Raw genomic sequence first — 24,025 nt, 5'->3', positions numbered from 1 at the left:
GGCTAATATTTTTTTATTTAATATTACTAAAGCTAATTTACTATTAATTTAAAGTTAGCACCTAAGCTTTAGCCTTAAGCTACTAAGGCTTAGCATATCTTACTATTATATTAGGCTATATAACTTAACTAGGTTATTAGTATTTAGGGTCTTAGCTATTAGTTAGGCAAGGCTAGGGTAGGCCTTAAGTATAGGCTAGAGTAAGAACCCATGCGCAAAGTATTTAAACCTATATTTACTTTTTAGTTAAAAATAACTTAAGTATAGCTTAGAGGTTTATAAAAATAGCCTTAAGGCTAGCCTTCTTCCTAAATTTTTAAGTAATTTTTTTAATATTATCTAGCGGGGTTTAAAATACTCCATTTTTATTAATTAGATTCCTTTGTTAATATCTTTATTGTTAGTAGAGATCTTCAAGACTTGTTGGTCTTACAGATAATAATTTACCTTAAAAATAGTTAATTACTTAATAATAAATTTTTTATAAATTAAGTATAGTAAAAAAGCAAGAATTTTTATTAGGGCTTTTAACTAGGCGCAAAACTTAATATTATAAGAGATATTTTTTTACATGTTGGATTAAATGGTTAAAAGGCACTGTATTTATGGATGCCTTTTTAAAAGAATTTTATACATAAAATATATAAGTTTTATAATTATTTAGGATATCCAGGCCTCCTAGGCGCAATTAGTAATTATGCTTAGTAGCTTATAATAAAAAAAAATATTTAGCATGTAGTTTATACTTGCCCTGCTTGCTAGGTTATATAAAGGTTATAACTAGGGCTAGAGCATAAGGTATAATTTTATATATTTAAAAAAAATATATAACCCTTTAAATAATAGGGAATTAATTTTATTAGGGTATTACTAGTAACACCTAATAATAATAAATAAATTATTATAATTATTAATTATATAATAGGCTGGCTAGTTACCAAAGCTATTTTTAATACTAAAAATAAAATAGTGGCAAGATTTTTATATAAAAAAATCTTTATTTACTATGGGGCTATGGTAAAATTAATATTAAATAATAGTTTAAACCTGCTATTTAAGGTTATTACTTATTTTATATAATTATTAAAAATAAAGCATTATGTTACTATGCTATATTACCCTAAAATAAATAAGTATATTAAGTAATTAAATAAAATTCTTAGCTTAATGCTTACAAGGATACTACTTAAAAAGCTAATAAAATTATAAAATTAGTACTTAAATTAGGTATTATTTACTACATGTATTAAATTATATAATATTACTAGTATAAGTTTTTTTAAATTTTTATATAGTATTTAATTACGCCTTTTTATAAATAATATATTTGCAAAAACTATTACCGCAGAGGATTATATTTTTAAGTTATAATATACTTAAATTATTATTAATAAGTGCTTGTTAGCTTATGCTATTAAGTAATAATATATTTATAATTATAAAGTAAAGTATTACCTATTTTAAAAAAATAATTAGGTTTTAGTTAAAAATAAAAACCTATAAAAATTTAATACTAAATAGTTTAAACCTTATAAGGTGCTAAAATTATACCTACTAAGTATATATACTATTACTAAATTAAATAAATATATTATTTATAATCTTGTTAATAAATAATACTTTATTTATATAAAAGTTAATAATTTAAAAAAGCTTTAGGTAAGTATATAATTATAAAAAGCCCTTAAAAAGCAAGGCTAAAAAATTATAAAATTAATTAAGGTATAGTAAATTATTAACACTGTTAAGCCTTTAACCCCCTTTTATTTTAACTTATTAATATAAATAAGGGCGGAATAAAATAAGCGTGAAAATAAAAAATTATTTTTAAATTAAGTAGGGAAGGGTACTACTATTAATAAGCTTATTACTAAAAATAAAAAGCATGCTAAAAAGGCAAGAGCTTTTAAGGCTAGTAATACTTTAGTAATAAAAATATTATAAATAAAAACTTATAACCCTATTTAGTGTATATTTTTAAAGTTAGAACTAAATAAAAAATAAACTTTAGGAAGAGACTTACTAATTTTAACTAATAGTTTAGTAAAAAAAACTATTAATAAACACTAAAAACGCCAACTTTTGTAAAATGCTAAAAAAACTAGTATTAAGTATAACTTTGCTGTTATTATTCTAAATTATTATATTTAAAAAGGAAGTATTTTATAAAAAAAAAGAGTATAGTACCCATGCTAAAAAGAACCTGGCAGGTAGCTTACTAATATTTTATTTATTTTATTTAAAAAAAATTAAAAATTAAAACTAACTTATACTTTATTATTATTATAAACCATTTTATTACTAGCCTTAATAATATTTAAATTTTTTAACCTGCTTAGGGTAAACACCACCTGCTACTTTATATTTAAATCCACCTTATTAAACTTGGCTAGCTCCTTATTTATAGCCACCTTATTATTAATATTTATACCCATGTTTTTATTTTTATTAAAATTTAAATCTTTATTTAAAACCTTGCGGAAACAACTAATTTTTTTTTAAATTTTAAAAATAAAATTCCCCTTTTTTATTATTTTATTAAGTGTTGCTTGCGGGCCTAAAACACCTAATATTAATAATTAAAAATATTATTAATTAACTTAAAAAAAAAGACTTACCTTTAAAAAAAAATATTAAAAAAGGACTAGAACTAAAAAAGGGATTTAAATAAATTAAATTAATATATATTTTAATATTAATAGCACTAATCCCTATATTAAAAAGAATTTTAAAAAAAAATAGCTAAAGGTAAAAGGGCGCTTATTTATATTTATTAAATTAAAAACTTAAAATTACGCTAAGAAAAACTAAGCTACTTAAACCTTTAATTTAAAGCAAGGTTTAACTAAATTAAGGATTTTACTAATACTTTTAAAATATATTAATAAGCTAAAAGGGCCGGCAGCAAGGCAAAAAAAAAATAAAAAGCTAAAAAAAAAATAATAGTAAGGGAAAGCCCTAGCGTAAAAGCTTAATTATATTAATAAGTTAAATCTTAACTTAAATTACTAGGATTTACTTTAAAATAAAGTAAGTAAAGGCGTACTACTAACTAAAAAGCCCTTAAATTATTAAGATTTATTATAAATACTTTTAGGCTTTTTTACATGGTAATTAAAAAGGGCTATAATAAGAGCTTTTTATTTAAAAAATTATAAGGCAGGATAGTAAACTCCTATATAAAATTTAAAACTTTATTAAAAAGCTAAAAAAAAAAAAGTAAAAAGTAGGCGCTAGCTTAGGAATAATATAATATTTTTAAAAAAATTTAGGGCCTATTATAAAATTTTTAATATTATTAATTATATTACTAGGGTCCGCGGACTTTATATTCTTATTATTATTAAAGTTAATTTTTAAAATAATAAACTACATGGGCTTCTTGCCCTTGCTTTTAGCTAGTAATTAATAATTATACTTAAATATTTTATTAAGATTTACTTGCCTTTTTAAAGCCTGCTTTAATAATAATACTACTTGCTTTTTTATTATATAAATCTTATTTATTTTTGCCGCATAAATTACTATATTAAAGGTTTTATACTTTTTAATAAAATTATAAGATATTAATAATTAAGTGCTATAAAAAAAAAAAAACTTATACTATTAACTTATTATTTTACTTATTAAATTAAGGGAATACTATGGTTTATAAAAAGCACTAGGCTTATTAATATATAAAAATATAATAAGTATATACTTTTTAAAAAAGTGTTTAACCCTTAAGCTTGGGAGCTTAAATATAAGTAATAAAAATTATTTTAAAAAATATTTTATAGCTATTACAGGCTATTTTTTAATTTATAACCATACCTTACTATTATAGGGCTATAATAAATTACTAATATTAGTTTTTAATAGCATAAACTTCGCGCGCGCTAAGCCTAGTAAATACCTAATTTAAGTTTTTATATATAAAAAAAAAAGTTTTAAGTGGCTTTAAAAGCTTATAAGGTTTTATAAATATAATAACATGTTAGCTTTTGCTATTATTAACTAAGCTAAGAAAAAGAAGCACTTACTAAAAAAGATTAAAAAAAAATTATTTACTATTTTATTACTAGTGCGGCTAGTTTTTACCTTTTTAAAAAAAAAAGGTGTTACCGCGGTATCTTGCTTGTGTTTAAAAAATAATATACTAAACTTTTTAGGGGTTATAATAAAAGATTTTAATAAAAAAAAAGTAAGAAAGAAAGCTAGAATATTTAAAGGATTTATACGGAGTTTTAGAAAAATAAAAAAGAAAAATAAGTAAAAAGGTGTTATTTATTAATAAAAAAGATAGTGTTGTGGTGGGGGCATTACTAGTAATAAGTAAGTTATTAGTAAAGGCCTTTATAATTACTATAGTAATAAAACCTTATCCTAAATACTTTAAATATTTTATTAAAAAGCTTTTTTTTTTTTAAATAAATAGCTAATAACCGCTATTATAAAATTTAAAATAAAAAATACTTAATATTACTAGCTACGGAGGCTAAGATTATTATTTATAAAAAATATATTAAAAGTAAGCACCCCAAGTAAGAAAAAGAAATATTATTACGTGTTATAATTTAATATAATAAGGTAAAAACTAAAAAAAAAAGAAANNAAAAAAAAAAAAAGTTAAAAAAAAAGCCTTATATAAGCGCGGGGTTAACCTTACTTTAAAGTTAAATTTTTATTAAAATTTATAATAAACTTTTATTATTAGTCTTTTAAAAGGGCTAGCCTTTTTAGGAAGTTAATAACCTATAATTTTAACCTTTTTTTTAAACTTTTTTTACTTTTTACTTTACTTTATTTTAAAAAAATAAAAAGTAAGCCGGGGTAAGTTATGCCTGGTAAGGTTTTTAAAAATAAAGTATAAATAAGGGCTATTATAGTTAATAGTATTAAGCTAAAAATATATTAGGCGGTTTTTATTAGTATTAGCAAGCTAGGATTTTTTAGTTTTATACTTAAAAAAGTTATTTTAAAATTTATAAATCTTTTTATTATAAAAAATAATAGTATTTTTTATACGCTATAATATATTTTTTTTTATTTATAATATATTAGGGGCTTTAATAAAGGTTTTTAGTTTTTTATATTTATATTAAAATATATTTAAAAATAGGGGTTAATATTAAGGGTGTTATTTTATTTAAGTAAAAAAAAATATAGTTTTATTACTAGTATTAATGCCTTAGGCTACTTTTTTAGCTATGGTAATATTAAGGCCTAGGAATATTAATAGCCTTAAAAAATAATACTTAGGCCTTATTACCCTAAATAAAAGTTATATAAAGTACTTAAAGGCCTTAATAAAAGACCTTAAAATAATTTTATATTTAGTTCCTTTCCTATATATTCTCTCTTAATTGCCCGGCCTCACCGGCCGGGTGATCTCCAGCGCTAGCGTTATCACACTAGTAATTAAATTTTTATAATAAAGTATAATTTTAAAAAATAAAATAATAAGGCTAATATATTTTTTTTATATTTATTTAGCTTTGCAAAACCCTTTACTTATATTTATTATTAATATTAATATTTTCTCTGGCTGGCCAATCCCAAGAATAATATATTATACTTTTTTAAATAAATTTATTATATTAAATAATCTTATTTAACTTTTAAAAATTATTTATTTTATATATTTTATATTAATAAAAGTAATGGCTGTGGAACACTTTATATTATTATATATAATTTAATATTTTAACTATTATATACATAATTAAATTATGTATTATTTTAATTTAACTTATATTAAAAATCTTTATATAAATAAAGGCATATAAAAAATACTTTAAGTAATAAATTTTTATAAATATTATTTAATATTACCCTAAGTGTACTGGCACTTTACCTAGTTTATTTATAAATTAAAAGTTATATATAATAATATATATATATAATTTAAATTATTTTAAAATATACCTTCCCAGAATAATAAAACTTATTTTTATAAGTATTTATATTTATAGGTTTATTACTACTAAGTAAAATAGGCTAGTAAGTTAAATAATTTTATATATTTAATAATTAATATTATTTGCACGCTCGCGACGCCAAGGCAAAAGTAAAATATTTTAAAAATAATAAAAATAATAAGCTAAAAAATAAAAATAATAAAAAAATAATTAAAATTAAAAAAAGGGTTACAGGTAATAATGCCTTTAGTTATATAAATATTAATAATTAAGTTTAACTTTTTTTTATAATAACTTTTATTATTTTATAAGCATTTTAGGGGTAAATATTATTTTTTTAATTTATAGCTTAATTTTTATTCTTTTTTTAGTATTTATTAAAACTAATATTTTTTAGGTTATTTTTTTACATAAAATAAACAGGATGCAGCCAGTAAACTAGTTTTTTAATAATATAAAGTAATAAAAAAAATTTATATTTATAAGCTAAATTTATAACTAAAAAAGTATATATTAAAAATCCTATTATATATTTATTATAATTTATTACCGCCCCCTTAAAAAGCATATTTAATTATATATTTATATATTCTTACTAAAAATAAATAAAAAATATAAAAATATAGCTTGCACTTAGCTAATATATTACTAAAAATATAATTTAAAATAAATTTTTAAACTAAAATAACATGTAATATATTTTTAATAAGTAATTATATTTTACTAGTGTTTTCCTGTGTTAATTATACATATAAATTTTAAAGAATACTATAATATTATAATTACTTATTATATTATTATAATATTATTGCAAATCACGTGGTTATAATAAGACTACGCTAACTCCACCATATTCCCGAACCAGCCAACGGCGGGATGGATAAAAGCACCGGCATTGCAATGTGACTGCTATTGAAAATCCCCGCGAAAGTTGAGAACCAAGAGGGCATGGCATCATTCCTACGAGCGTGACTTACAATGTGTGCTATCAGACAGACCATCAGATCAAGGTGAGGCCTTTTGACTTCACCTCCAAAGCTATTCCTACAGAAGCTGTATGAAGTGGCATATGGCCGGGGGGATGGTCCATGTTTCGTACAGTTGGGTTGACTAGTGATATCTTGCTACCTTGCGCGCGCTCCTTACAAGCTGTTAATGCACTTCAAAGGTAGGCAAGCTTGAGCGAGAGTTCGACTGCTGGAGCTTTCCATCACGCAGGTATGAATGTGCTACTACTAGACTACCTCTAAGACTGCAAGTCCTGCGCATTTAAATCGGAAGCATCAACATATCTGGCTTAGCAACCTCGCGCATCCTTCGTCTTTTACATTCACCCATTATCCTCCTTTTTTTCCGGCACAATCTCAGTTGACGGATTCTCCGTTCCTGACGACCCCGCTGATTCTTGCCTGGTCGCCGACTGCCAGCTTCGTGGTGAATATCACGATGCCATCTCAAGTCTCGGAGAGGATTGCGTGTATTTCCTCCAGCTTTCCCCAAAAGGGTCTGAGGGATTCCGGTCTCGAAGCGAGCTCCACTTCCTCCAAACATGTGGGCTGCCTCCGTCGATCGACACGTCAAGATTCCCACGTTGTTACAGCGGAGCATTATACCCGATCGGCAGTTGCGCAATAGCAGAAAGGGGGAAGCGAAAACTCAAATATCTGCACATACTCCGCTGTCAGCAACGTCAAAATGACATCAACGCCGTGGAGCTGCAACCGGGCACAGACGCAGCTTCAGTGGACTTACCCGCCGTGGAGCGATGCAGGCCCACCTCCAAGATTCGGATCAGGACAGGAACTAAATCGAGCTTTGGTGGAGTGCAGCCGGGAACACCTCGATTCTCGCATATAAGGGGTGGGATAGACAGCCGAAGATCCACCAAGAAACCACCTTCAGCCTGGGCTAGTCCGGAGGAGCTTTGACCATGTATGAACCGGTTATGTGGATGTCATCCAGCCATCCATCTCCACGTCTGGATCTGTGCTCCTTCAATCTCGATTGGATCAGATCGCGGTCCCAGCGTGCAGGGATGAGATTCCATCCGCCCCAAGATTTACTCCATAGTCGACACTCGACACGCGGTCGAACCGGTTCCAGACATTGGTAAGTGTGGTTCGTCAGGGATGCAAGCGCCAGCCTCGCGGCTCATAGATCCATCATCCTGCAGGATGCCATCCCTTGCAATGAAGTAGACTAGCTCGATGCCTGACTCCTTCAACTTGACTCCGGCTGCAGGATGCACCATACTGGGTATGGCGTTCGCTTGGCTACCTGTGTGGCTTCAGCCTTCCCGCTGTCCCATTCGCAAGGGTATCCAAGAAGAGTAAAGTCTGCTCCGTACGGAGTACTGGTATTGACTCTACTACTTCTGAGACCTTAGCTGGTTATGGTCGAATTCTAGCTCGCTGCTCGCGATACTGGCTTGGATGGTTATGTAGTGACTGTGACTTGTCTGATGATTGAGTACTTGGTAGGTTGAATGGCTGCTCTCTGCAAAGTATGGTCGATGCTATGGGGTGGGTTCATAAAGTATAGTCAAGACTTTGCGGTCTGAAGCTCTGGCATAATAGGAGCGTTGGTTGGAGACTTCTTCGCCAACAATAACACACCAAGGCCACAACACATCATTCGCGCTGAAAACAGATCAAAATCCCATCCCGCAATAAGACACGTAGAAGGCGATACTCACTGGATAGCCGTCAAACCAAAGATACCCTTGAATAGTGGGAAATGGCCGATTCCAGGGTCCACCAGGTGTTGGGTTGCGAAAGAAATCTCCCGACGTCGCCGCCATTGAAGCTTGTTACGGCCACCACCCACGGCCTTATGCACACCCCCTCTCCGCGTACCTTCCTACTAACTGAGCTTGGCCTCGGTTTCTTTCTTTCCACCTCATCTTTGCAGATCACAGACCTGCCACTCCATAGACCGTTCTCGCCAGCCAGATGTGACGTATCTTGCCGAGCTGGGTCTTCCTCCAGCAATTGAGCTCCTCAGGCATCGAATATTTTCCGCTGAGCGGCTGGATGCGCTGCGGTGATGCCACTTTCCAGAACACCCCAGCGAGCATCGTGAACTTCAGCTTCCAGCGTCCTTTTTTGATCCATCCTACAATCAAACTCATTCCATTATGGTCTTCTCCTCGCCTTCTTGGGTGCCGCAGATCCCCTGCGAGATCCCAGACTCCGTTCCTGTCGGCCAGTTCGCTCTAGAGGGGAATGCGAAACTTCCCCCGCAGTGCGGAGGCAAGCCGCCGTTCGTTTGCGCAATAACGGGAAAGTCATATTCAAGCAAAACAGTCAGTGATCGCGTAGACTTTCTATCGCGAGCACTTGCGCGAGAGCTGGGATGGTCTCCGAATGAGGGGTCGCCGGAGGATAAGGTTGTCGGTATCTACAGCTGGAATACGGTGAGTAAAGGCGGTCTTTCGGTGCAATGGTCCTGCTGACAAGGCGTTTCAACTCTAGCTCGACTTCTTTGCGCTTTGCTGGGCTGTCCATCGGCTCAATGGTATCTGTCTTCCGCTTCACCCGTTCAGTATCGTCCCGGAGATCGTGGCGCATATGAAGAATGCGAAATGCAAGGTCTTGGTCACTTGTCAGTCGCTTATCTCGAATAGTTTAGAGGCTGCGAAAGAGCTCTCGCTTCCGGAAGACAGGGTATACACTATGGCCCTGCCGGAGGGGTACATCCAGAACCCGGAACCCATTGATCACCTCAAGTCGGTGGACCAATTGATCGCTGATGGCGAGGAGTTGGAGACACTTCCGCCTCTCAAATGGGAACATGGACGCGCAAAGACACAAGTCGCATACTATTGCGCTACGGGAGGTACATCGGGGAAGCAGGTATGTAGCGACAACCAGACACAGGAAACAGCTCGCTGACCCGAGACCAATGCCAGAAACTCGCCAAAATCTCGCACTACAACTTCATCGCCAATGTTATACAAGCATGCATGCACGAGAGCTATGCTAAGTCCGGCCGAAACGAGATCGCATTCGGCGCTATTCCGCTGACGCATGGTTATGGCTTGAATATCGGGCACATCATGGTCTACCGCGGGGATACCTATGTGATCACCCCACGATTCGACATGCAGCTGATGCTGAAAACGATCGAGCGGTTCCGTGTCGAGAGGCTATACGTTGTAAGCGCTTCCGATCCCAAAGGAGTTATTTTGGCTAATCGCCCAGGTCCCTCCAATTCTCGCGGCGTTGGCTGCAAACCCTTTCCTCCTCGATCTCCACGACCTCTCCTCTGTTCGAGATACCGTCACCGGCGCCGCAGCTCTCGATCGAAATGTCTCCTCCAAGCTCCATCAACTTAGGCCTACGTGGAGTATAAATCATGCATACGGTACGACTCCATCCATTGCCTTGGTGATGGACTCAACTAACACATGGGCATCGTACAGGACTCACCGAAACCGGCGTCATCGTGTCGCTCACGAGTCCGCACGATGTCTGGCACGGCTCGTCCGGATCTCTCCTACCAAGCTTCGAAATCAGACTTATCAGACCAGACGGAACCGATATCGAAAACCTGGATGAGCCCGGCGAAGTCTACTTCAACTCCCCTAGTTGTTTCGTCGGGTATGTTGGGGACGAAGAGTCAAATAAAAACATCTTCGATGAGAAGGGGTGGCTGAAATCCGGCGATATTGGCGTCTTCCGAACCTCGCCCAAGGGCTACCCTCATCTGTTCATCCTCGATCGAATCAAGGATATGATTAAGGTTAAGGTACGTCACTTCGAAACCTCGAAAACTACACCTTTTCCTCTCCACATCCGTGCTAACATCATCGTCACTGAAACAGGGCGACCAAGTCCTCCCCCGCGACATCGAATCCGTCCTCCTCTCGCACCCGGCCATCACCGACGCAGCGGTCATCGGCGTGGCCGACGAGCTCTCCGGCGAGCGCGCGAAGGCATACATCGTGCGCTCGAAAACAGTCATGGAAGAGATGGACGAGGATGATCTTGCCGACGAGATCGATGAGTTCGTCCAGGCTAGGCTGCATGAGTCGCACTGGCTGCAGGATCGCATTGTGTTCTTGGAGAAGCTGCCGAAGAGTGAGGCTGGCAAGGTGCTGAAGAAGGAGTTGAGGGCGTTGAATTGAGATACGGTGTTGGCAGCCTAGGTATCAACTATCATGTTATGCTTTGAATGTCCATTCGGTGGGTCTGGGAATCTTACTCCGTAGGCAGTGGATCTGCTGTTCAATCGTTAAATGTGACTCGTGGGATGCTTAACCGGTTCAACCTAGGCTCGGAGATTTTATCCGCAGTGTAGCAATGTTTGACCCTGTATCTGCATGTTGGTCCTTGAGTGCGAGGACAGATACTTTGATGATTAGCTTGAATTCATAGTAGATCTAGTTATGTATATACGTGTTTTCTTACCTACAACATACCGTGCTCACAGCAGTGGTGGTCTATTCAGGGCAGCGAATGCTTGAAATATATTTTGCTAGCATGTCTGCTGGACCATAAGCACCTCGATGATGCAACCAACACGACGACCGACCCAAAAGACGCGTTTAAAAAGCAGCGAATCAATTTCTCTATACCCAAGCTCCAAGTCTCATCCGCAACATATTCTAATTCTGATTCTATCCATTATAAACAGAAACCCTCCTATACTCACAATACCTCCCAAACCCTTCATCGCCCCGCAACCGCTCCAATGCCTCCCTCTCACACTGAACCTGGATCTCAAAACCCCCCTCCTGATCCAGCGGCAAGAGATAAAGCAGCCCCGTCTCCCTTGAATACGACCGAATGCACTTTGGTGACCCCAACCCGCTACCCCAACTCTGCTTCATAGCCTCGATGTTCGAGATATCCGTGACGCCGAGGTCAGGGCCGGGGAAGTAGTTGTAGTTCCACGCGACGTCTGTGACGGCGGGCGCGTCGTTCACGAGGCCGATTAGCGTGCGGAGGCTTTGCTCAGTTGTGTTTTCGGTTGCGGCGCGGACGGCTTCCGCGAGGGTTGTTAGAGAGCCTGGTGTTGGGGCGCTGCAGATCTCGGCGATGGGCATGCGCACGCGCGCGGTCGGCTCGTTGATGTTGCCGACGAATGTATCTGGGAAGGGGGGCTTTGTGCGCGCGCGGAAGTCCAAGCGCGTCGTGAAGAGGGAGGTGCCGTCGGGGTAGACCTGGTCCAGCTGGCGCGCGATGCTGAGGTGTTTCCAGACGAGGGCGGAGACGGCCTCGACCTTTGTGAATTGGGTCTTTGACTCGGTTTGCGCGAGGGCCTCGCGGAGGGACTTTAGGCTGTTTGCGCTGAGGTACCAGGTGCTCACGGCGTAGGGGGCTGTGATGGGGTTTTCGCGGTCGAGGAGGAAGGAGCCGCTTCCGTCGTCGCGCGCGGAGCTGTCGATTGTGTATTCGGGGAGTTGCTCGATTGTTGCGTCGCGGAGGCCGTGGTCGAGGCGCCAGCGGTCGCGGGTGCCCTCTGCTTGTGTTGCGGGGAGGTCGAGTTTGCCGTTTGTGACAGACGTCTGGGTGTGTCGGGCCCAGGCGTCGGTGAAGATGCCCATACCTCTAGCATCGCATACTGCGTGGTGCCATGAGATAGCGATGATGACGCCTCCCTCGATGAGATTCACCTGGAGGAATGTCGCGGGGAGTCCGTCTGCTCCTGGCGCTGGCTGCGGGATGAAGAGGGTATCGTGAGGGATGTCAGAGACAGGAAAGTGCTTAGCAGCCAGATTGGAGTAGCTCCCATAAATCCAATCATCTTGCTTTGTCTGATCCACGACTTTAAACGGAACGCCGGAATCATGCGAGATGCGCAGCTCTAGGTCCTTTCGCTGAGAGCCCGGAATGGGGGCAACTGTGGTCGCGAAATCGGGGTATTCGCTCAAGGCTACCGCGAGACCTGACTTTAGGTGGTGCACAATGTCGCTCGTGTCCTTTGAAGTGTCTTGCTCGAAAATCAAGAGTGTCTTGGGGTAAAAGCGCATGATTTGCTGGTCGAGCGCTGAGAGCTTGATCACGTCCTCGCTTAGAGGCACGCTGAGCTTGATTTTTGTTTCTTCCATGGTAACGGGTTCTGTGCTGCGATAGCTGACCTAACGACTTAGAAGTCTACGTCGTGTAGATTCAAGCGATGAACTATGTGAAAAAGTAAAAAAGGCAGATGGGAGCATATATGCAGCGGGGCGGAAGGCTGGAAGTGCCCAAATGCGACGCACCTTCCCGGGTCCCTGCGGCAACGCCAAGCCAGAACACCAACTGCACTCTGCATCTTTGACTCTTCCTGCTCCCTTCTCCTCACCTCGTCTCTCCAGTCTCACATTGACACTTTCATACGTAACCAAGCCTGACCTTCAAGGTCCGTTCCAGGCTTGATGAGTACTCCGCAGTCAGAACAACTCCAAACACTTAGCGCCTCCACGCAGAGCACAAACGCATGGCAGCCGAGCTCAGCCCACTCTGCTTTCCTTCGCGTAAAACACGCCGTCGATCCATGATGCTTCCCAGCCCTTTGAGCCAAATGGACCGTCGATCCAGTTCTTTTGGCTCGGTGAACTCGACGTGCCAGGTCCCGTCATCTAGTCCTTTTGGGTCTGTCGATCCGATCGTATTTCCTTCTGTTTCCTTCGTGGCGTCATAGTGGGCTGACCTTCTATACTCACCAGCGCATTGGTCCGGTCTTCTCCACGTCCATTCTGTGCCAGACACGTCCTAGGCTGTTTCGAACACGGTCGAACTCGGTAGCTGCAGGAAATGAGAAACCGACCGCGGAGCGAGCCCAGCTCGTCCATGCAGCATGAGCCCTGGCAGTGGCCCCGGCCATGGCACGTAATGGGCACGGTAACTTGGTACGCCGTGGGTGGACCTGACATGATGGGTTAGAACCAGGGCTCTTTGGCTCTAGGGCGTGTTATACTTAACGATGCCGTGGTTTCTTTTTCCCTACTGAGACCGATATTATCACGATACCCCATATACCCAAGGCCCACGACTATCACCGTGCCTTTATAATATACTACACAACGATGAGCCCTACATCCAGATACCGTGTTGACAGGGCCGATAGCGAGTCGGACAGCGAGAGGCTTTCCTCATCGCCGTGGTCCGTACTCAGCGACAATGATAGCAATACCTCAGACGAACGCGGCCCAAGAGCTGGCCCTGGCTCACTTGAACCAATTGCTATCATTGGCATGGGATGTCGACTCTCAGGAAGTGCAACAGACGTTTCAGGGCTATGGGAAATGTTGAAAGCCGGTCGCTTAGGATGGACGCCAGGGCCTGGGACACGGTTCAACATGAAGGCCTTCCAGGAGCCAACAGGAACCAGATCCGGGACGGTAAGCAATCTCTATTGATGCCCGAGCAGGATCAGCTGCTAAGTTTAGTTTCACTTTGAAGACAAATGCTACCGGAGGACACTTTATTCGAGAGGACCTTGGTGCGTTCGATGCGACCTTCTTCGGTGTCAACCCAGTTGAGGCACAGGTATGTATGCATCTTGCACAATGCAGCCTCGCGCTTTCGGATCTGGTATTGAACGTGATTCTGACTGGGCACCTCTATTATTAGGCGATGGATCCCCAACAACGCCTTATGCTCGAGGTCGCCTACGAATCCTTTGAAAATGCCGGAATCACAATGGACTCGCTGTGGGGATCAAATACTGGAGTATACGTTGGCCAATGGACGTCAGATTATCACGAAATCGTCACTCGAGATGTTGAGAAACCTCCACTATACCTTGTTACCGGCACGGGCCCTGCGATCACATCCAACCGAGTTTCATACGTCTTCAACTTGCGCGGGCCAAGCTTCACAATGGACACTGGATGTTCGTCAAGCTTAGTCGCGCTACACCAAGCCGTCCTCAGTTTACGAAACGGCGAAACCACACAATGCTTTGTTGGAGGTGTAAATCTGCTTCTAGACCCTCAACGATTTCACTACCAAAGCAAATTGAAGATGTTTTCGAAAGATGGACGTTCTTTTCCGTTTGATGCCCGCGCCAATGGGTACGGACGAGGCGAAGGAGTTACTGGAGTCGTGTTGAAGCCGTTATCTGCTGCCCTGCGCGATGGCGACCCCATTCGAGCAGTAATCAAGAACAGTGTGCTAAACCAAGATGGCCGGACGCCTGGAATCAGTGTGCCGAGCTCCGTCGCCCAGAAAGAGGCCATCATTCGGGCCTACAGGCAGGCCAAGCTCGACTTGTACGCCGACTACGTGGAAGCGCACGGCACTGGAACTAAGGTGGGAGACCCGCTGGAAACCAGTGCAATTGCGGCGGCTTTGACGCACAAGAGGTCGCCTTCTCGTCCTTTGCCTATCGGTTCTATAAAGGGAAATATTGGTCACACAGAAAGTGCCGCTGGACTTGCTGGACTAATCAAGTCTGTTCTGATGCTGGAGAATGGCATGATCCCGCCTCAGGTGAACTACGAAACGACGAACCCCGATATCCCTCTTGAGAAGTGGAACTTGCGAGTATGTAGCGTCCGCTCTCCGCAAAGCAAAACATTGCTGACCCTAGCAGATCCCCACTAAGCTCGAGAGACACACTCTGCGCCGCATTTCTCTTAATAGGTATGTCATAGTCCTAATCAACCAAGGCTGATGTGCTGACCTTGACTAGTTTTGGGTATGGCGGAACAAATGCCCACGTAATTATCGATGCGGCTCATGAGGCAATCTCTGCTTTCGGTCGCCCGTCTTTGAGCAGCTCCATGCAGCTTACTTACCACTCTGAGAAACCCCGAGCATTTATGGTCAGCGGCGCAAGCGAGAAGGCTTGCCAAAGAATATGCGCCCGGTTGGCGAAATACCTTATCGTCAACCACAGAAACTCCATCAACCCCGACGCATTGCTTGCTCGCCTCGCGCACACCCTGGCCAAACAGTCGGTGCATGCTTTCCGCGTCGTATTCGTTGCATCAGAAATAGACGATCTTATTAACCAGCTGAACAATGCCTCCCACTCTGCTATTCCTCGACGGGAGAAAATTGGACAACCCCGCATTGCTCTGATCTTCAGTGGTCAGGGTGCGCAATACGCTGAGATGGGCCGTGATCTGCTCAAGAGCTATCCTTCTTTCGTTCGATCGCTCGAGCGAGCACGTCAACAATTATCCAGGCTCGGCTGTACGTGGGATCTTCTCAGCGAACTCTGTCGACCAAAGGCCGACTCTCGGGTAAACGAGCCGGCCTTCTCCCAGCCCATGTGCACGGCGATTCAGTTGGCCCTGGTGGACCTCTTGAATGAGTTTGGCGTGTCGCCCTCGGCTGTTCTCGGCCACTCCAGTGGTGAAATCGGCGCGGCTTATGCTGCCGGTGCACTGTCTTTCAGAGATGCGATCACCGTAGCATATTACCGTGGACGACTGGCCAGCGAACTCCTCGCTGAAAATAAATACCCAGGAGCTATGATTGCAGTTGGCGCGTCACCCAACGTTGCGCAAGACCATATTGACAAGTTGGGCTCGGATGTTGGACGCATGCGTGTTGCTTGCTTCAACAGCCCGTCGAGCGTCACGGTTTCAGGCGATCTTTCCGCCATTGATCGCCTGAAGGAGGTCCTGGACGCGGAAGGCTTATTCAACCGCAAACTCATGACCCATGGTGCCGCTTACCACTCTCATCAGATGGAGCTTATTGAGGAGAAGTACATCGCCGCATTGAAAGGTCTGAAGGCCAAGTCCATCGGCTCGTCCGTCCGCATGTTCAGTTCTGTCACCAGTAAGGAACTCGATGAAGATACCATCCTCGATGGGGGTTACTGGGCGCGAAACCTGGTTAGTCCGGTTCTCTTTTCACAGGCACTACGTGCTCTGTGCGAGCAGGAATACAATGGTCTCCCCATTGATACGATTGTGGAGGTTGGACCTCATTCTCAACTTGGAGGCCCTGTGAACCAAATCCTGAAGACAATACCGGGTCCCCACGGCCAGGCCACATACACCAACACGCTGAAGCGAGGCGACGACGCGGAGACTGCACTGCTTAGGTGCTTGGGGTTCTTGGTCATTAAGAACGGCTCGGTCAGTCTCAATGACCTTAACAAAGACTCCAAGGATGGCCACATACAGTCATTGGTTGACCTGCCGCCATACTCTTTTGACCATGACCGTATCTTCTGGCACGAGACGCGTCTATCCAGGGACTACAGACACCGCGAACATCTGCCACATGAGCTTCTTGGATCTCTTTCTGCGGATGTTAATCGATTGGAGCCCCGCTGGCGGCGCTTCCTAAGCCTCAAGGAGTCTCCTTGGCTACGCAACCACATTGTCCAAGGACTCATCACCTTCCCCGCTGCGGGCTATATTACGATGGCAATCCAGGCTGCACGCCAACATGTAAATGCAACCAGCCCAGGCTCCAAGATCCAATACCTCCGTTTCCGTGATGTTAGCTTCGGCAAGGGCCTTGTCCTCTCCGATGAGAATCCCGATGTGGAGATCTCGTTGTCTTTGCGCCCACAGGCCCGTACTTCTCGCGAGTCGTCAGGTGTCTGGAATGAGTTCCGCATTTTTACCGTGACGCCGGACCAAAAGTGGACTGAGCACTGTCGTGGTCTTATCCAGGCAGAAATTGACTCTGTTGAGGGCTTCAAGACTGTGTTCACGCCCAAGGATATCTCCCTTATTGACTCGGAGTGTACCCATGAAGTCACGCCGCAGAAGTTCTACGCTGTTGGCAAACGTAATGGTCTTGACTGGCAGCATCCGTTCAACAACATGCACCAGATTCGCAGCAGCAAGGATTCATGCGTTGCGACTGCTCGTGTTCCGGAGTACGAAATGGCTCCAGGTGGGATGGACGATTTGCTCCACCCGGCCGTGCTCGATTCCGCCCTTTTCCACGGCCTCTCGACTGTCATCTTCCTGGAAGACAACAAGTCATCTGCCTACGTCCCAACCTTCATCAAGCAACTCTGGATAGCGAATCGTCAGGCCGCCTCGGGTAGCGACCTAATTTGTTCCACGACGCGACGGAACGAGCCACTCCTCTTTGACCTTCATACCAAGGATGCCGATGAGCGGATGGCCCTCGTAGCGCAAGGTGTCCGTGTCACAAACTTGGGAGGTGATATTGCCGCAGGTGTTGCCAAGAAGGAAGCATGCCACTCCCAGACCCTTGTCCCCTACGTTGATGCTTGGACAACGGAACATCGAGACGAGGTCTGCAAGGCCACTATCGCGCCGGGCTCTCTCGTTGACACCAACCGTGCTCTAGACGCCATCACTATTAACTTCCTCCAGAACACTTTGCGAGAAGTGTCCCCAGGCGACATCCAAGAATCCTATCTCCAACGCTACTTTGACTGGATGGGTACGCTGAGTGAAGACACCTTTGAAAAGTCACTACTCAGCAAGAAGCCCGAAGATCTCGGAGTCATCGGTGAGGCGATCGGTGTCCTGGGGCCACATCTTGCGGATATTCTCACTGGCAAGACCTCTGCGTTGTCGTTACTCAACTCCAACAACCTTTTGTCTCGCGTTTACACTGAGTGGTGCTCGGCCAGGGTATACCCGCAAATGCAGGCCTACTGTCGCGAATTAGGCCATTTCAACCCCAATATGAAGGTTCTCGAGGTTGGCGCTGGCACAGGATCTGCCACACTGCCGATTTTGGAAGCACTAAACGGTAGCGATAACCAATATATCCAGCGTTATGACTTCACCGACATCTCACCCGGTTTCTTCGAACCCGCCAAGGAGCGCCTGGGCGACCTTGCCAATGTTGTCGAGTTCCGTGTTCTGGATGCTAGTCGAAATGTACAAGAGCAGGGCTTCGAGGAAGGTTCCTACGACCTCATTGTTGCGTGCAATGTCATCCATGCCACTCCCCGGATTGATGAGACTCTCCGCAACATTAGACCCTTGTTGAAGCCTGGAGGCAGGTTCATGCTAATGGAAATCTCCCGATACACTCTCTTTGGTAACATGGTCTTTGGCTTGTTCGAAGGCTGGTGGTCTGGCTATGATGAGGGTCGCACGCGCTCGCCTCTTCTTACAAACGCCGAGTGGTGCGAGCGTTTGGAGCGCGCTGGCTTTGCTAATGCAGAGAAGGCTTTTGTTGACTATCCTCATGAGGATGGTGGCAACTTGAGCGTCTTTATTTCTACCGATCCCCTCCCTAAGCGAAGCGAGTCGCTACCGATCCGTCTGCTTACCGATCCCAGCGCGGCCATGGCTTCAGATGATTCTTTGCAAGCTATTCAGCAGGCTTGTAGCGAAACGTCCATTTCTCTCTGTCCCATTACCTCTCCGTGTCAGTCTGACGGTATCGTTGTCATGCTTCCGGAACTTGCGAAGTTGCTATGCGCTGAGCCCGATACGAACGTTTGGACTTCTTTCAAGAACTGGATCTGGGGAGCGCGCGTTGTGCTGTACGTCAGCAACTGTACCATGGAGAAGCCTTCTGACGCAGAATCAGGCTTATGGACTGGCTTTGCCCGCACCATGCGCCTGGAATACCCTAATCTGCGCCAGATAGTTTTGGACATCCAGACTCCTGGCGTTCCGGTCATGGACAAGATTGCAGAGATATTGCCGACAATATTGAGCAGCTCGAGCTTTGACCTTGATCGCCCTGGTAGTGAAGTCGAAAACGAGTTCACAGAACGTAATGGACAACTGTTCGTGTCGCGCTACGTCTACCGTCCTGACGTCAGCCGCGACGTGGATCTCACCAGTCGGCAGGCAGCCCCAGAGCTTGTTCCTTTTGTTGGAACCAACCGAACCTTGACTGCGGAGCTTGGAGTTCCGGGTCTTCTGGAGAGCATCCGCTGGAAGGACGACATCGAGGGTCCACCTCTTGGGCCTGATGATGTTCGCTTCGAGCTTCGAGGTGCGAGCATTAACTTTAAGGATGTCTTGATTGCTGCTGGTCAGCTGGAGGGCATCACGGAGATGAGGAATGACTGCAGCGGTGTGGTGGTCGAGGTTGGAGAGAACATGAAGGATCGCTTCAAGCCCGGCGACCGAGTTTGCGCGCTCTACTCTCGCTCTTACACCAATTACCCCATTGTGCATGGTGATTGCTGCCAGATCATACCCGACACTCTGTCCTTTGCTGAAGGAGCATCCCTTCCCATTGTTTGGGCCACGGTCCACTTTGGTCTCGTCGACAAGGGCGCTCTCTCGAAGGGCGACAAGATTCTCATCCACTCCGCCGCAGGCGCGGTCGGTCAAGCCTCAATCATGCTTGCTCAACATCTCGGTGCTGAGGTATTTGCTACGGTCGGAAGCGACGCAAAGCGCGACCTCCTCCATACTAAATATGGCGTTCCGCACGACCACATCTTTTCAAGCCGCACGGCCGCATTCTACGGCGGAATCATGGAATACACGGGCGGATATGGTGTGGACGTTGTTCTGAACTCTCTCAGCGGCGAGATGTTCCGCGAATCGTGCAATGTCCTTGCTTCATTCGGACGGTTCGTCGAGATTGGCCGGAAGGACCTGATGGACGATGCTCTGATGCCTATGGAGTTCCTTCTTCGTAACATTACGTTCTCCTATGTTGATTTGACGGCTATCATTGAGCAGAGGAAGCCTCTTGCGAGGCGACTGCTGCGCGATGTCGCGGACCTCGCTGCCGCTGGCTCTATCAGGCCAGTGACCATAACTACGATGCCCATTTCTGACATCGAAACGGCTTTCCGCCAGATCCAGGCTGGCAAGCACACTGGAAAGATCATTCTCACGGTTGAAGAGGATCAGCAAGTCAAGGTCAGTACCGGTCACTCACAGTAAGCTGCAGCATGCTAACGTACTCAGGCTGTTCCATCTATGCCGGCTCAAGCTCAACTTCACGAAGATCGCTCGTACATTGTCGTCGGTGGTTTGGGTGGTCTTGGTCGCTGTCTTACCACTTGGCTAGTTGACCATGGCGCGAAGCACATCGTGGCCCTATCGCGCTTCGGCGCGAAGGATGCAGACAGCCGCGCCTTTGTCGAGGATATTCAGCGTCGCGGTGTGAATCTCATTACACCTCCATGCGACGTTGTCTCTCCAGACGAGGTCGCCGCGATGGCGCAAAAACTCGAACACTCAGGTCTCCCACCAGTCCGCGGAATCATCAACTCGGCCATGGTCCTCCGAGACACGCTCTTCGACGGCATGACGGTTGATGACTGGCGCACGGCGCTATCTTCCAAGGTCCGCGGATCGCAGAACCTGCACGCGACCTTCAAATCCCTTGACTTTTTCGTGATGATGTCCTCCATCGTCGCTATCCGCGGCAACTACGGACAGTCCAACTACAGCGCAGCCTGCAGCTTCCAAGACACATTCGTCCGACAGATGGTGCACGCCGGCGAGCCAGGCTTCTCCATCAACATCGGACCCATCCGCGACGTCGGATACGTCTCCGAGAACCCCGAAGTCGCCGAGGCCCTCCGCCGCAACGGCATGGGCTCCATCGGCGTCAGCGACGTTCTCGTCGTCCTCAACCACGCCATCACGCACGCCCGCGACAACGACCCAACCTCCTGCGTCGCATCAATCGGCCTCATTCCCTCTGACGACGAAGCCGAGAACGGCCGCGACTTTCTAACAACAGATAGACGCTACGCGCAACTTGTGAAGCACGAGGGCGGAGCCCAGAAGAGCACGGGCGAGTCCGTCGACGCAATCACGCTGCTCTCCGCCGCGACGCAAATGGAAGAAGCCGTTGATATCGTCACGGATGCCATCCTCAACCAGCTAAGCAAACTCATCGCCACACCGGTCGAAATGCTCTCTGCCTCCCAGAGCCTGGACAGTTATGGTGTTGACTCGCTGGTTGCGGTTGAGCTACGCAATTGGATCGGCGCGTACCTCCAGGCGAATGTCCAGCTTATGGTTATCCGCGGGACAGGGAGTATTTCGCAGCTTGCGGGGATTGTGGCGAAGGAGTCGAGGGTTGTTAAGCTTTAATCCTTGCTCGTGTTTTATTGAATGGGTAATATGTTTTGTATTCGGTGTTTGAGGTTTCAAGGTTTAATTTGTCTTGCTTTTGTTGTTGACCGATTTGCCCTGCCATAATCTTGTTATGATGTATATTGATATTATCTCTAATGCTTCCAATCTACATAATCAGATACACTTGAATATGATCTGTCGATATACTATTTTGTTGTTCTCAAAAATTGAGTCCATAATCTAATTCTCTTCTCTTCTCTTCTCATTTATACCCTTCTAGGCACGAGATCGTAGCATGCGACTACACCACAATTAGAATAGAAGCATCCTCTTCACCTCACCTCCCTTTCATCTCTTTGTCTTAATAGCAATGGCCAAGCGAGATAAGAATGGTTCGGACCTCTTCTTCCACTACGTTAGTACTTCCGTCGCAAATTTGCCGCACCCAAATACCGTCGGAAATATATTTTGGCACCCGGGAGAACCTTCGACATCGAGGTCCACAGCATGGATGGACGGAGATCCAAGGCACGTTACACTTGGACTGCATCAGCCGGTACACTTGCAGTACATGTACTGGATGAGCTGATATCCTGTATACCACTCGATCTACTCGGAAAAAAAAATCCAGCGTCCTACCAGCAGTGATGTAACCGTGGATCGGAACTAGCATCGGCTCCCGACCGAACCGCGGTCGCTCCAGCCCAGCAGCAGTAAGCTTATTTTAGCAGAACACTACGAGGACGACAAATGGTGGTGGGGTATAAGTATGGTACCATGGATTGTTTTATGCAGTACTCCGTAATGATTGTACTATCAGTGCTTGTTCCAAATTAATGTCCCGTTCAGTTCCCTCCAGCAGCAGCGCTTGCGTGCTAGACTAACTCCTATCCAAAGAAAAATTTCCATCGCTCAAAGTTCCAGCCCAGTGTATATATGTGCATGCTTCAAATAGATCGGGTATATGTGTGTATGTAGTGTCGATAAAGTCCGACCGTGCGTTCATCGGTTCTGACGCGCCCGGCAGCGACCGTGCCTGATGTGCTTGTGCTTGGCCGTGGATCGGGTGAAACGCTGGCCGCATTGCTCGCAGGTGAAGGTCTTCGCCCGTCCGCTCTTCTCACGTAGGTGCCGCTCGTAGTTGCCGAGTGAGGAGAAAGCCCGACCGCCGCAGCTGTGCTCCCAGCACCGGATTGGGGCTTTCGTGTCGCGACTCGGCTTCGTCTTGGGATGCGCGGAAGGGACCGGTGACGGGGCGCTGATACCGCAGTCGGACGGAGAGGAATGATCGCTTGGGGTTATGGTGCCTGACGACGCGTTCGAACTGTCCGGAAAAGGGCTGTTGAGCTCAAAATTGGATGACGAACTGATGGGCGACGGATTCACAGGTATCATTGAAGCTGTGAACGTATCGAGTGGGTGTACCCAATTCGTGGTGCTCAGCTGGCCATCGGAGAACTGTCCTAAGGAGATTGGGTTGCTGGCAGGGACGCAGTTGGACAAGGGCAGGCAAGGATAATCTGGCATGGAGTAGAGAGGCGCCTGCCAAGTTTGACCCATCTTGAAGGCCCCGTCATTTTGGTTCGTGACAGGGGAGACGTCGACATTCCAACTCGTCCAGAACGCCTCCGCAAAGGGTGCTGTCGGAAAGCTATAAAGCGGGTTTTCGAAAGCTGCCATGGTCGGAGTAGAGCTCACAACAAGCGAGGGGGAGTAGAAGAATGCGATCGGGGTACGGCTCCGGCAGAGATCGATCGAAGGATGAGGATACCGGACAGGGTCGTTCTTTCCGTTGTTTGGACATACAAGTGGTGAATGTCAGGAAGGAACGGGAGGAGAAGGAGCAACGGGGGTAAGTCGAAGAAACTCGGCGAAGTGGAACGGGAGTGATGCGCTGCAGGGAACACTGTGCGAGCGCGCGCAGATTGCGTCTGAGGCTGATTGCGATAGGTAGCTGTCGGATACGAAGCCGCCAGCAATCACGACCAGCCAAGCCAAGCCTGACTCGGATATGGTGCAGCTGAACTGGATCATGGCTGGCAGAAGAACGCCATGTCGGTCTGGCCCACAGCGGTGTGTGACTTCGATGAGCACAATATTTGTGACATTTTGCGAGGCAGCGAGATTGGTGACTGGACGGGAGCCTGGTGGGACCTGTCTCGCCTAGATCTTGGAAGATCGGCGCAAGCTCTTAGCTTGCAAACAAGGTCCGCCCTGGGGCAATCCC

General features: G+C 44.1%; 3 protein-coding genes across 3 annotated transcripts; 2 read left to right on the top strand and 1 right to left on the bottom strand.

Annotated features, from left to right (window-relative positions):
• Positions 1-9,036: 9,036 nt before the first annotated feature.
• On the top strand, positions 9,037-11,028 carry DSM5745_09270 (acyl--CoA ligase; the record flags this gene model as incomplete). Its single annotated transcript, XM_026751286.1, has 6 exons — positions 9,037-9,315; positions 9,374-9,754; positions 9,811-10,056; positions 10,103-10,265; positions 10,324-10,649; positions 10,726-11,028. The coding sequence occupies 6 exons, from the start codon at positions 9,037-9,039 to the stop codon at positions 11,026-11,028; spliced, it is 1,698 nt and encodes a 565-aa protein (XP_026600372.1).
• Positions 11,029-11,520: 492 nt separating this feature from the next.
• DSM5745_09269 (Acyltransferase easC) lies at positions 11,521-12,954 on the bottom strand (the record flags this gene model as incomplete). The annotated part of the gene is made up of 1 exon (XM_026751285.1): positions 11,521-12,954. One exon carries the CDS (start codon positions 12,952-12,954, stop codon positions 11,521-11,523), a length of 1,434 nt encoding a protein of 477 aa, XP_026600371.1.
• A 960-nt stretch (positions 12,955-13,914) lies between these two features.
• Positions 13,915-21,813, top strand: DSM5745_09268 (type I polyketide synthase; the record flags this gene model as incomplete). The annotated part of the gene is made up of 6 exons (XM_026751284.1): positions 13,915-14,229; positions 14,291-14,377; positions 14,462-15,376; positions 15,426-15,475; positions 15,525-20,625; positions 20,674-21,813. The coding sequence occupies 6 exons, from the start codon at positions 13,915-13,917 to the stop codon at positions 21,811-21,813; spliced, it is 7,608 nt and encodes a 2,535-aa protein (XP_026600370.1).
• Between the last annotated feature and the right edge of the window lie 2,212 nt (positions 21,814-24,025).

This window comes from Aspergillus mulundensis (assembly GCF_003369625.1).
Source record: "Aspergillus mulundensis strain DSM 5745 chromosome Unknown scaffold_11, whole genome shotgun sequence".
Lineage (NCBI taxonomy): Eukaryota > Fungi > Ascomycota > Eurotiomycetes > Eurotiales > Aspergillaceae > Aspergillus > Aspergillus mulundensis.
Note: the sequence above shows the minus strand (reverse complement) of the source record. Positions and strands in the feature narration are given on the sequence as shown.